This window comes from Phyllostomus hastatus, unplaced genomic scaffold, assembly GCF_019186645.2.
Source record: "Phyllostomus hastatus isolate PE091 unplaced genomic scaffold, TTU_PhHast_1.1 phas_contig_210, whole genome shotgun sequence".
In the NCBI taxonomy this organism is placed as follows: domain Eukaryota; kingdom Metazoa; phylum Chordata; class Mammalia; order Chiroptera; family Phyllostomidae; genus Phyllostomus; species Phyllostomus hastatus.
Window position 1 is genome coordinate 22422172 of NW_025333737.1, and position 12708 is coordinate 22434879.

The 12708-nt window shown below is 47.8% G+C and overlaps 1 protein-coding gene across 2 annotated transcripts in view; it reads right to left on the minus strand.

Moving 5' to 3' along the window:
* Positions 1-227: 227 nt before the first annotated feature.
* Positions 228-12708, minus strand: part of HLF (HLF transcription factor, PAR bZIP family member) — a 50927-nt gene continuing 38446 nt past the window's right edge. Inside the window, exons 3-4 of one of the 2 annotated variants that reach the window (XM_045836811.1) lie at positions 7246-7466; positions 228-2375 (exon numbers count right to left, since the gene is read on the minus strand). In XM_045836811.1, coding sequence (XP_045692767.1) covers positions 2160-2375; positions 7246-7466 — 437 coding nt within the window. In that variant the 3' untranslated portion in view covers positions 228-2159. Of the gene's footprint in view, positions 2379-7245; positions 7467-12708 lie in introns of both variants that reach the window. The other variant, XM_045836810.1, reaches the window with a different exon arrangement.

Genomic DNA, 12708 nt, shown 5'->3' on the forward strand with positions numbered 1-12708 from the left:
TATTCTGGAGGCAGGACACTAGAAAATCCCATGGACGAAAGGGCATTTTAATCTAGCACAGAATGTTTCTTGGCAATAACAGCAGAATCTCTTGACATTACACAGCTTAGTGAAACAAAAGAACCGTCTTTAAAGTCAAAACATCCATCAAATTTTAAGCCACACACATAGCACCGATATCTGCCGCACGCAGCCGAAAATGCGCGTGCCCACAGTGGGGGCGGGGGGCGGGGGGCGGGAGGGGGAGGGACAGACCTGCCTGGGGTGGTTGCGGTGAAGCCGTAATTTTGTAGTGAACATTTTTGTGGCAGATGCTTCTCCTGAGAAACACTGCATCATCCAATAAATATTTGACTAACATCTATTTTGTGCTTTTCAGTGACAGTAACTGACTTCTTTCTGAGACCTAATGAGAAACAAGAAATCTCATGTACTTGAGAGCAGGATTCGTCCCAGCAAGCCTCGCACGGCCACCAAACTTGAAAGCAGACAACACGCTGATGTGTCAGCAACAGGCTTAAAACGGCGAAGACTTCAAACCCTCCAGGCCCTTCTTCTCTGCACAACATCGATGAATATATATCTTTGCTATATAGCTTCAAAACATGGAATAGTTATCCTTTTCTCTTTGCTATATATAATATATGTCTTCCAAAATACATCGTCAGTATTTATATCTGAAAAATACTGTACAAAAAAAGAACTTCCTATAATTACTCTGTATAAACATTAAACAATTTAATAACCTCTCCTTTGGGTCTATAGTAAACATTGGAACTGATTGGGTTAATAACCACAGTTGGCGACAACACCATCCCCTTCTGAGATACACCAGTGTCTTTTACATTCATGTTTCAGAAAGTCCACTTTATAAAAGCACATACGTTCAAAAGCAAACAGAGGGAAGAAACAAAAGCTCCAGAGTCATTAATTTATGAAGCAGTCAAAAATAACACCACTGGGAAAAGGGGTCGTACAAAACACCAACTCATTAACTTAACTGATTTTTAAAAACAGCAAGGTATAATAAGTCACAAAAATATATATATTACAAAAAATGGGGGAAAACTGAATCTTAAGTAACTGTTTTGAATATCAAGAGGGCTATGGAAAACGTTAGCTATAAAAGTGGGGGTGGGTGCGGGAGAAGGGAGAGAACAGAACCAAACATCTCCATGTCAGACCTGTTCCAAGACGCGTTTTTTTCTTTTGTTTTGTTTTGTTTTTGGCTCCTGTGCTGATAAATCGACCCCTCCTTCTTACACCTGGCATTCTCTCAGCTTCCCTGTCCCGGGAATGTTCTGGGCATGCTCAAATGCATTACTGTGATTTCTGTTTTTTAAGAGAGGGTGGAATTCTTAGGGAGGAAGGATATCCTACGTCCACTAGTAATACTCAGGCAGCATGCTCTAGCGTACAATAGGATTATTGCTTCAGGTACGGACAGTGCAGAAACACACTCTGTGTTCTATAATAGTACTCTGACTTAACTGGAGTCAGTAGAATTAAAAGGAAACTTAGTAGATAGCGGTAAGTAAATACGGGACCTAACAAATCTAAACAGCACTTTTAACTTGAAGACGATTACCACCCAAACCGAAGACGTGAGGAAAGCAACCTAGGACTGACTCGCGCTGCGGGGCGGCGCCCGCTTGTTTTGTGCACTGCGCTAGCTCGGCGGCTTACGGGCTGAACAGAAACAAGGGCTTGTCGTCTTGAAAACTGAGAGCTACCGTTTTCCCAGGGCCCTTTGCGGCGGATCCACACGCAGGGCCCCGGAAGAGCAGGGAGGAGCGAACATGAAGCCACGTGGGAAGGGCAAGTGGGGGTCGGGGGGAGGGCAGGAAACCCCAGGAGAGGTCTCCACAGTCCAGTAAAAACATGGCACCTTTTTTTTTTTTGGAGCTAAGAGAGGATGAGAGGGTTATCTGGAAATGGCAAGTGCAAAGGAACGCACGCGTGCGCGCACACGGGTGACCACACACATGAGCACAAGCACATGCGCGCGCGCACACGCACACCACGACGTGAGTCAGTCGTGTGGATCGCTGCCTCTGGTAAAGTGCTGACGGCGGGCAGGCGGGCTCGGGTGTGGCGCTGATCAGACAGGAGACGGAGTGTCCCTCTGATCAGAAGCCAGCCCCGCTCCGTGCGCCATCTTACAGGGGCCCGTGCCTGGCCTCGTACTTGGCCAGAATGTTCTTGCACTTGCCCAGCTCCTTGCGCAAGTCAGCCACCTCCTGGCGGAGGGCCGAGTTCTCCTTCTCCAGGAACGAAGCTCGGATGGCGATCTGATTCTCCTTCAGCCGCCGAGCGTCGCGGGAGCGCTTGGCTGCCATGTTGTTCTTTCTGCGCCTCGCCCAGTACTTGTCATCCTGCTCGTTAGTTACAGAAGGAACAAGAAACAAGATATTAGATTTCGGCAGAGCTGAGTGGCAGCCGGGGCGCTGCGCGGAGGCAGCAGCCCAGGTGTCTTAATGTGTGTCGCCTTCCCTGACCGTCTCTGCCCAGCTGAGAGGAGCGTCCCTGGGCCATGGCTTCCTTCTGGAGCAAGGACCAACCTGTCGCAGCGCGCCCCTGCTCTCTTTGCCCAGCAGAGTATGTGCCCTATGAGGAGCGACCAGAGGCTGACGAAAGCAAGTGACTCACCGCACACCTTAGCTTGCATTCCAGATTTCTCTACTCGTCCTGCTGAAAATTTTATTTTATGAACCCTAGTCTTCATGGGCACTCACGTGCTTTTTGATATAAGCTGACACAATACTGTTGGAGGGCAACTCGTCCATATCTATCCACTATTTGAAGGCACACACTGCTGCTCCAGCAACGCCCCTTCTCAGATCCCATCCTAGGCAGTCTTCACGAGCATGCGCAGACGCGGGCACAACATTTTGACTGCAGCACTGTTTGCAATACAATATGGGGAAGAAACCTGTCCTGACTGGGTGGCTCTGTTGGTTGGAGCACTGTCCGTACTCTAAAAGGTTGCAGGTTCATCCCTGGTTGGGGTGTGTACAGGAGGCAAACGATAGATGTTTCTCTCTTACATCACTGTTTCTCTGTCTTTCTCACCCCCCACGCCCCTGCTTCTCCCTCAAATCGATAAACATCCTTGCATGAGGATTAAAGAAAAGTAATTTAAAAAAAAATTAGAAACACAATTATCCGTAAGAGATTTAGTAACTACCTTGTGATGGAGAATACTATGCAGCTGTCAAAATAAAACAACGATCCCATGGAACCAGAAAGATGTTCATGATACACCACCACGGGGATGGGGACAATGGTAACCTGCAGGTAAATATGTGTGGCCTCATACCACTCTGGTTAAAGAGTTGTAAAATTACATATTCATAGAGAGTGGCCCAGAAGGATTTGTGCCAAGCTATCATCAAATTGGCCTTTCTCAGGGGGAGTCAAGGAAGGAGGCCGAGGACAAAGATAGCATCCTTAACTTTGTATTTTATACCCTTCTTAACTATGAGAATATTATAAAATGGGCAGTTACACTTTGGTGATTAAAAACAGAAATTTAAAAAATAAACTTCCACCTGCCACTGATCAGTACACTCATATTGGTGGCTAGCATTCAAAGAATGTAGTCTAATTTCCTGTGTAACTGTTCTCTAGGCCTTAACTAGTCTGAGTAATGTTTAACTGTGGTCAACGAGAAGGCAATCCTTTTTCCTCCTCCCCCACCACTGCTCTCCCTGCCAGAGGAAAGGAAACCGGGCCTGGGCAGACGAGGAAATGCCAACCATCTTTCGGACCTTCCTAACTGGTGTATGGGGCCACCTGGCGAATTTTGCCACCCACCCCACCTTGTTTTCGACGATCTGCAAGAGCAGATCCCTGGGTCCTAGCAAGCCTAATACCTGCAGTTACATGCCACCCAGAACAGGGCCAGCTCTCACCCTCCCCCAGCATTCCAAGGGGCAGTTGGCACTGGAGGAGGTCACGTGGGTTAGGGCCACGGCTGCAAGCCAGGTCCAAGGTCAGTGGTCCACCCCCATACTGCCCACTGCCCCCGGCAGACATGCGCCCTGCACAGAGACAGCAAGCGTGTGCGGGCACCTTCTGTCTGCCGTTCACAAGCTGGGACTCTGATCTTATTTACAAAGCACTTTTTATATGTTTCATAATAATATGTAACAAAGAGAAAAAGAACAATCTTCACAATAGCTGATACCAGAACTGTTCTCAGAGAGGAGTAAGCTGGGGGCAGGTGCTCCATGGCTGTTGGTGGGGTGTTATTTGTGCCTCCAAAAGGGAACAGCGGGCAGCGGGGTGTGGGGGGGAGAGGCTGGAGGAAGGGGAGAGGCCGCAGGGCCGATGAGAGGCTGGGAGGGGCTCGGGGGAGGGAAAGGCTTCCCAGGGGTGAGTGGGCCCAAGGGAAGCCTGCAGCTCTGATGGACATGGTCTGCCTCACTCTGTCAGTTAGCCCGCCATAGCCCTCAATGCCCCTGGGAGGGCGGCTCCCGAGACCATTGGACAGAGCGGCTGACTGAGGGTGTATCAGAACCTGTACCCAGGGGAACGGGAGCTTGGGTGGTGATGAAGACCGGGCACAAGCCCCTGGAAAACTGCAGAAGCTCTGCATGTGGTGGGCGGACAGACGGGGTGCAGGCCATGAACTTGGTGGTTTGTGACCAGGCCTTAGGGGCTAAGGGGTCACCAGCTGACCACAGAGGAACAACCGACTCTGTCTCCCAGAGCTCTTCTCACCTCTGAGGTGTTACGTCTCCCTGCCTCACCTGTGGACACGTGCAGCCGAGCTATAAAAGGTGAGGGATGGGGAGGTGGGAACAGGAGAGGGCGGAGGACGCAGAGGGCAGGAGTGATGGAAGGACTGTCCTGGCCTGGAACACCGGGGTCGCTGCCCTTTGTAGCGCAGAACAGTCGGGGGAGGGGAAAACAGGCCTCTGAGGGGGACTGACAAGCGTGGCCCTACGTCCCCTGTCCCCTCTCCTCCACCTCCTAGGTGCAGATGCCACCTGGTTGTCCAGTGACCCCCACCCAGCAGGGACCCCCTCAGTCCTGTCCCACCATCTTCCCGAGGGTCTCGTGTGGGATGCTTCCCCCTGCCCCACCAGCCCTCTCCTAGCAGGACAGCATCCCTTTTTCTCACCACACTAGCAGGTCCCTGAGGGTAAGAAACAACTGGCTCACCTTGGAATCCCCAGCCCCCCATACAGGGCTTGGCACACACTGGCATTTAAAAAGTATTTTTCAAGGGAGTTGAAAAGTGTTAGGACATCGAAGTAATTAAACTGAGTGTCAGCTAGGAATCCCATATGTCACCCCCTAGCTCTTGCAGGGGTGCATGGCCCCAAGGAATGGCTCAAGGGCGGAAGTGCAGGCAGCTGTGGGGAAGCCCGTTGCACTCAGCAGGTTTGCTCACGCAAGGCTGGGGGCCTCAGACACCTCCCCACCACCCGGCTCAGCGCTCTCTGCCAGACGGAGAAATACGTTACAGCTCTGCTTCTGGCTTTGCACAGGTTCATGGTCTGGGGCCTGAGGCTTCACTCGCAAATGAAGACACCCAAGGACACAGGGCAGGAGAAAAAGCAGCGTGCAAAGGTAAGCCATGACAGTAGTGACAAGCATAATCCCAGTAAGACTCATGCGGTCTCTCTGCCGCCAAGGTTGTCTGGGTTATGAAGCTTGCTCTTGGCTTTGAACTTGGAAATCTGGAGACCCTGTGGAGGTCTGGCTGGAAGTTACATCTATTACTCAGCAGCCTCCTTTCAAACTACCCTCCATCCCAAAGGCAATCCATGCTGCATGCACTCCCCGGGTTGGTGTAAGGGATGGGCTCTAACGTATGACAGGACTGGATGGCCCGGAGCACAAGATGAGAAAACCCATCCAAATGAAAGAAGACAAGTAATCTCCTGGAGCCTAAACCTACGGTGCCCCCTGCCCACCCCGCTGGAGGCTAACCATCGATTCCCTGGCTGGTTTAGATTTTCTGCTGTTTTACTATGCGCTTGCCTCTCATGAGTCTCAGGGGGGCAGCTGTTGCTGTCAGACAAGAGCCCCCGCTGTAGTGACCATTCTGGAAGCTAGAAGACTTGGGGACAGGGCTAGGTCTTACTGTACCTAGCAGTTGGCAGTGTTCTCCTTATTTCACCTTTCTGCTTCTCCGATTCTTCAGCTGCAAAACGGTAACTTGGTCTAATGAATCTCTGAGGTCCCTTTCAGCCCTGACACAGGATGGTTCTGGGTCACTAAAGGTAATGTCAGGTATACAGACAACAGCAGTGATTCAAGTCTGCTAGGCACTTCTCCCCCCACCCCTCCCCCAAACCTCCCAGTGTTCTTTCCGGACGGGAGAAGCAGAGGGGACTAGTCTAACTCAGTGCCAGGACAACGCCCCACACACCGTCTCCCCAGCCTAGGAGCCATGTTCCTTCTGAAACACACTTAGTCCTAAGAAATGGGGTCAGCAAGGAGGGAGGGGCTAACCATGCCTGGTTCCCATTCCTTGAATGTGCATATCCTACCTTTATTGTCTCTATGCTTGAAAAGAAGCATAAACAGAAAAGTGTAAGCAATGGCTCATCGAAAGTGGTTCTAATTTAACGTTAGTGGACATGGCATCATGTTGGACATGACTCCCTTCATTAAATGTGTCAGAGTAATTTTAAGTTGCATTTGACTTCCTAAAATAAATCTATTTTCCTTTATAAATAATGTGTCTTTTTAACACCGCAGAGAAAACCAGCCTGGAATTAACCTTTGGTTGGGATATTCAGGCGACCATCATTTGAGGTACAGAGGGGGCATTACGTATCAATAGTGTCTGGGAACCCACCCTGGTCATCCAGGTTGGCAATGTGGAGACAGGGCCTGTGTCCAGCTTTACTCCTGAGGGAAATGGCAGCAATTAAGTATCAATAAATTCCCAAAGGGAATTTCCCTTGGAAGACTAGGAGATTAACATGCCCTTCCCAAATAATTTTCTTTCTCTTCCCAAACTTGAAAGGGAGTTTGCCTCCTTCACGGGCTGCAAACCACTCCTACACTGAATCGCTTCTCCTTGCTTCGGTGCATTACCAAGACAGGAAAGGCCTGTTTCAGAAGACACGCACAGAGGAAGCAACTTGCCAAGAAGTAGGACCAGAAATCCAGAGTCCTTTTGTTCATTAGCTTGAGGGATCTTCCTGGGGTCACCCTTGTCATGTGCCGCTTGGTCCCCCCACTCTCCGTGTGCCCAGGGCCTGATTACCGGTTCCAATTTACCTTCAGGTCATCGGGGATGAAGACTTTGCGAGCTTTCTTAATCATGGGCTGCGGCTTCAGTTCTTCCTCAGAGAACTTGCGTTTGCGAGGGTCGAACATCTCCTGCCCGGGGATGCTGGAGAGGGCGAGATCTGCCGGGTCCGGCTCGTAGCCCACCGGGACCTGGATGGTGTCGGGGTCGATGGGGCTCGGCGTGTTGCGGTTCGCTGGCAACAGCTGACCTGGAACAACACGGGAGTGGGAATTCATCAGCAGCCTAGCGAGCGACTTGGTGGTGCTCCCAGCTGAGTGGTGGGAGTCTTACCCTTACTTATATCTGGCCCTCACGTCATTTACCTTCTTCATCCTCGCCCAGCTCCTGAGAACACAGCAGGCTGAGTACGACGTTCCTCTGATCAGGCACAACCAAGACCCACAAGCACGTAGTCGCAAACTAAATTTAAACCTATGTGGGCTCATTCTTTTCTGTAACACATTCCCGGAGCAGCAGCTGTCTGCTGCGCACTGTGCAAGGGGCAGTGGGTAGAAATACAGGACTGTTACCTTCAAGGTGTTTTCCAGGAAAGTCAGGAAATCAGACCAGTAACTAGCCAGTGAGGATACAGTGCGGGTGCCCGGGTGGACGTGAACATCAGTGCTTCCAGAGTGCGGGGAGAAGGACGAAACACAGGGCAGGCTAGGGAACATTTCCTAGAGGGGATGTTCAGTGTAGCTGCATCTTGAGACAAAGGGTAGTGCAGGTACAAGTACACGACAGGAGGCTGCCTGTCTCAGGAACCACAAGCAGTCTCAGTGGCTGGAGCACAAGGTGGGGGTGGAGGAGGAGGCGAGATGTTGGTGCAAGAAATGCGTTGAGGAAGGTGGGCGGTGGGTGTCACACAAGGCCCTGTGTTGACGCTGGTGAAGGACTCTGAGCACCGGAGTGACCAGCAGAGCTGAGGGCTGGAGAGAAGACACGGGCGGCGTGAGCAACGGACCAAAGGGGGCAAGACTGGGTGTGGGAGACCAGCCCCGAGGCTGCTGGGACAGCCCGTGCACACCTGCAGACCGGCAGTGGGGACAGCGACAAGGGGAGAGGCCCCAGAAATATGTAACAAACTGGGAAGGGCATAATGGAGACGATCTCAGTGCCACCTGAAGGTTCGCAGGTGAAACCACAGAAATGCACAAACGTCCACGGAACAGCAGGTTTACTGAGTTTTGCAATTTTGTCATGCCGGTCACAGTGAACTCAGTGACAGACCGCACAGTGTATGTGGAGAGCTCTGAATCTCAACCTCAAGTTTCACCTGAACTTTTTGATTGTTCCTTTCACGCCCAGAGGACGAATGTGTGGGCACGGCTCAGCTCCGTTTGGCCCATCTCCTCCTCCTCTTCACTGCCCACTGCTGGGCAGTGGGTGTGCCCTGCAGGGGTCATTAAAACCTACCCCCGGCTGCAGCACGAAGCCGCTGGCGGGCATTCTAGCTAATCTGGGAAACCTAGTGCGTCCGTTTTCTGGGAAGGCCTGGTGGGGAGCTTGCAAAATGAATGTGCTGATGACCTTTTAGGTCCCCATTCTGCTTGAGCTCTTTGTCTCTCGAGTGCCAAAGAGGAAGAGATGGGCCCCCAAGCCACTGGCAGAGGACAGAGATTTCTCATTAGCCAAGCGGCAGCTCAGCTCCAGCTCAGAGACTGCTGCATTCCGTACCTGATGGTGTCAAACTGGATTTGATCTTCTGCCTCTTGACACTGCCTCAGAAAATGAACCATACTTGAGTCAAACAGAGATTTCATTTTCCCTTTAGAAATTCTCTTCGAACTTAATAACAAAGCTACCCAGTGCCCCATCTCTCCTACCTCCAATCCACCCGGCCCCCATAACACATGCACACGTGCGCACACACACACACACACACACACACACACAGGCAAGTGCCCGCTTCCCTTACCCTCAGGAAGCATCTCTTAATTAATATTTCCAAAATCTAATGGCTCCAAGTTACTTCAGCTTCCTCCCTAGAACTTCGGTACTCTGTTTGTTATGCTATATAAAAAATATTAAAATGTCACCCTTCATTGCTTTATAAATTTAACCGTCACACACACACACACACACACACACACACACACACACACACACGTCCTCCTCTACCAGACACCAGGGGCTCTGGTGGTTCTTCTATTTTACCCCCTCCCCACCCGGCCCTCCTTGCCTACCTCAGAGCTCAGCTTCTACAGAGAGGGTTCCTCATCTAACGGCGGCCCTTTGAGAGGCAGGGCTCTGACATTCACTCATGGACATTCTAACAATTATACTTCCCACTTAGGCCGGACCTTCCTCGACATTCTTTCTCTCCAGCCCTTTTGTCCAATGTTAGTAGGTCAGCCCTACGTGCAGAATGGAGAAAACCTAACCTGACCCCAGATGAGGTCAACGGCTTCCCCAAGGTCGAACAGCAAGCAGCAAAAATGCCAGGACCATGGCCAGGCTCTGCTTGGCCCCAGCACTCCTCTCGGTCATGCTGGGTGTCCACGTTTCCTACTGAGTTACCTGTGTCGGGCTGATTTCCCCCCCTTTATTACAAAGTGTCAAGTGTCACTGGGTGACGGGAGTAGGGTCTTCACTGTTCTGTCTTATCTTCTGAGGATTTGTAAAATTGTATGAATTTTCCATTTAAAAATGCATCATTGCACAATTTTAAAAAAATACCAAAGCTGTTCATTGCAAAGTTTTAACAGATGCAGAAGTGTGTCACCAGGTCATCCTCTCCCCTGCCCCCAGTCCGTCTTGCTGCTCTTCGGGGAGGTGATCACCCTTGACGTCTGGTGAGAAGCTTTTAAACCCTGGCTTTTACACACGCATGATTTAGCCACCCATATGTCTTACCTTTTTCAATATGCCACATGCAATCTCCCATGTTAGCATACATAGAACTACTTAGTTCTTTTTAAGGGTTTAGTAGTATTTACCTATCATTCTCCAACGGACAGATTTTTAGTATGTGAGCACTTTTGTAGAAAAGATTTCAAGAAGTGAAACTTCTCATGCAAAAGGCATATATGTTTTATAGTTCTAAATACACTGCTAAACTGTCATACTTATTCACACTTGCACCAACATTTATGAAACTGCATTTTCCCAAAATTAAATATTAATTTTTAAAATGTTTCCAAAGGATGTACACAAATATCACTACTGTTTCAATTTGCACTTTGCTTGTTACTAGTGAGACTGAATGTCTCACGTGCTTATTGGGTATTTGTTTGTTTCTTCCCCTGTGTACTGCTGCTTCATATTTCTTGCTCCCCCGCTTTTCTGGAGAGATTTTGTTGCTTATTCATTTGTAAGAACTCTTTATAGATTATGAATATAATCCTTCCATCTGGTTTATCTACAGAAAATATTTTTTCCCAGACTGTTGTTTGTTTTTTAACTTGGTTTATAGTTTTTCACTATTGGCAAGATTTATATTGAAATGTAGTAATATCTTGAAATCTTCTTATGGGTTCTAATTTTAACACCTTCTCTACCCCCAAATTATATTACATACACACATATGTATACATGCATGTGTGGCTATATATGTGTATTACTCACTTTTCTCTGATACATATATAACTGATTTATTGGGTTGGCCAAAAAGTCCATTTAGTTTTTTCTGTAAAATAAAAGACACATTTTTCACTTCCACCAATGGCTTTATTGATTTGGATATTTTGAGTATGTTGGCCATCTCCCACCTGGTATAACACTGCTTGTTCTCAATTAATGTCTCGATTTGATCGCTATGAGCTTCAACTGGTCTACCCAACCATGTAGCACCATCCAGCAAGAAATCTCCCACATGAAGCTTTGCAAACCACTTTTGACACATTTGACCAGTCACAGCACCTTCTCCATACACTGCACAGATCTTTTTTTGCACTTCAGTTGCAGTTTTACTTTTCTTGAAATAATAAAGCATAATACACCAAAAATGTTGTGCATTTTTCCACTTTCAATGTTAAAATAGCTGCATAAGAATTCACCAATTTTAAAAGGTTTTTTTTAATGCATGCTGATATGACAGATATCACAATACAGTCTGATGAAATTGTTTTGAATGTCGTTAAAGACAACTAAGCACTACTAGAGCCGTCTTATGGAAAAAAACAAATAAACTTTTTGGCCACCCCAATATATTTTTAAAACTTTGAGTCACCTGGAATTTACCTTTCTGTATAGTATAGGCAAGGGTCTGCACCCAAGGCTTTCCAAATGTCTTAATATAATCATCTCTGTACAGTTTGATAGTTGACAGGGCAAGTTCTAGCCTCCTACCACTGTGCATTTCAGAAAATTTTCTTTTATATCCTTCTAGTGAATTTCAGAATATATTTTACCAAGTTACATTTAAAATTATTATTGGGATTTTTGAATGAAGATTGTATAAAGGCCACAGGATAATTTAGGCACAATTGATCTCTTAAAAATATTGAATATATCCAAAATATAGTCTCCATTTTTATTTTTTGTTTTTTAGTCTTTTTCTTATCTCTAGCAGTTAAGTCATGGTTTTCTTCATTTTAATTTTCACATTTTTTTGCTAAGTTCATCCCTTAAATGTTTTATAGTTATTCCTAGTACAAATTTTCCCTGTTACACTTCCTCACTGGTTATTGCTGGCATATAGGGAGCTACTGGTTTTAAAATGCTGTTGTTATTGTTTTTATCCAGCCACTGCACCCTCTTATTAGTTCTAATGGTTCTGACTTTTTTTACTGCTCTTAGTTTTCTAGGTAAATCATCTTATCTGCTGCCTCTAGTGACAGCTGTTGCTTTCTTTCAATGTTTATAATTCCTACTTAAAAAAAAGACTCACTGCATCCACGAGACTCTGCAGACGAGGGGTAAAGGGGGCGAGACCGCAGACCCCTGCTTGTCCCAAACTTGAATAGAAGAAGGCCGTGACCCTTCACACCTGAAGCATGCCGGTTTGCTCCAGAATCCCAGCAGATGCAGTTGGAGAAATTAAGGCAGTTCCCACCCTTCCTCCCTATTATACTGAGCTTTTTTGGTGTGTGTTTCTATTTTTAATAAGAAACGATGCATTGCATTTCCTCAAATGCCTTTTTAGAAGCTGTTGAGATAATTATGTGGGATTCTCCTGTATTTGTTAAGTCCGAGCTTGGCATTGATCCAAGGCTGTCGCTGAAAGAACCAGAGTGAACGAGATCAACCCTGTGATGTAGCCTCTGAAACTACTGGTGGAAGGCACTTCTGGGAGGGTCGGGAGGGTCTCTGGAGGGAAGGGCAGGACAAAGTACTCACATCTGACAGGAGATGCGAAGTGACCTTTAAACCCAGAGTTGGCCTCCCCTTTTGTCACAGATGAGGCATGACTAAACCTCCAACTTGTACAATTAAACCTAGATGTTTACTATTCTCACATACTTTTTTAATAGCTTATTTTTTGTTGTATTTTTCCTACTACCATTTAC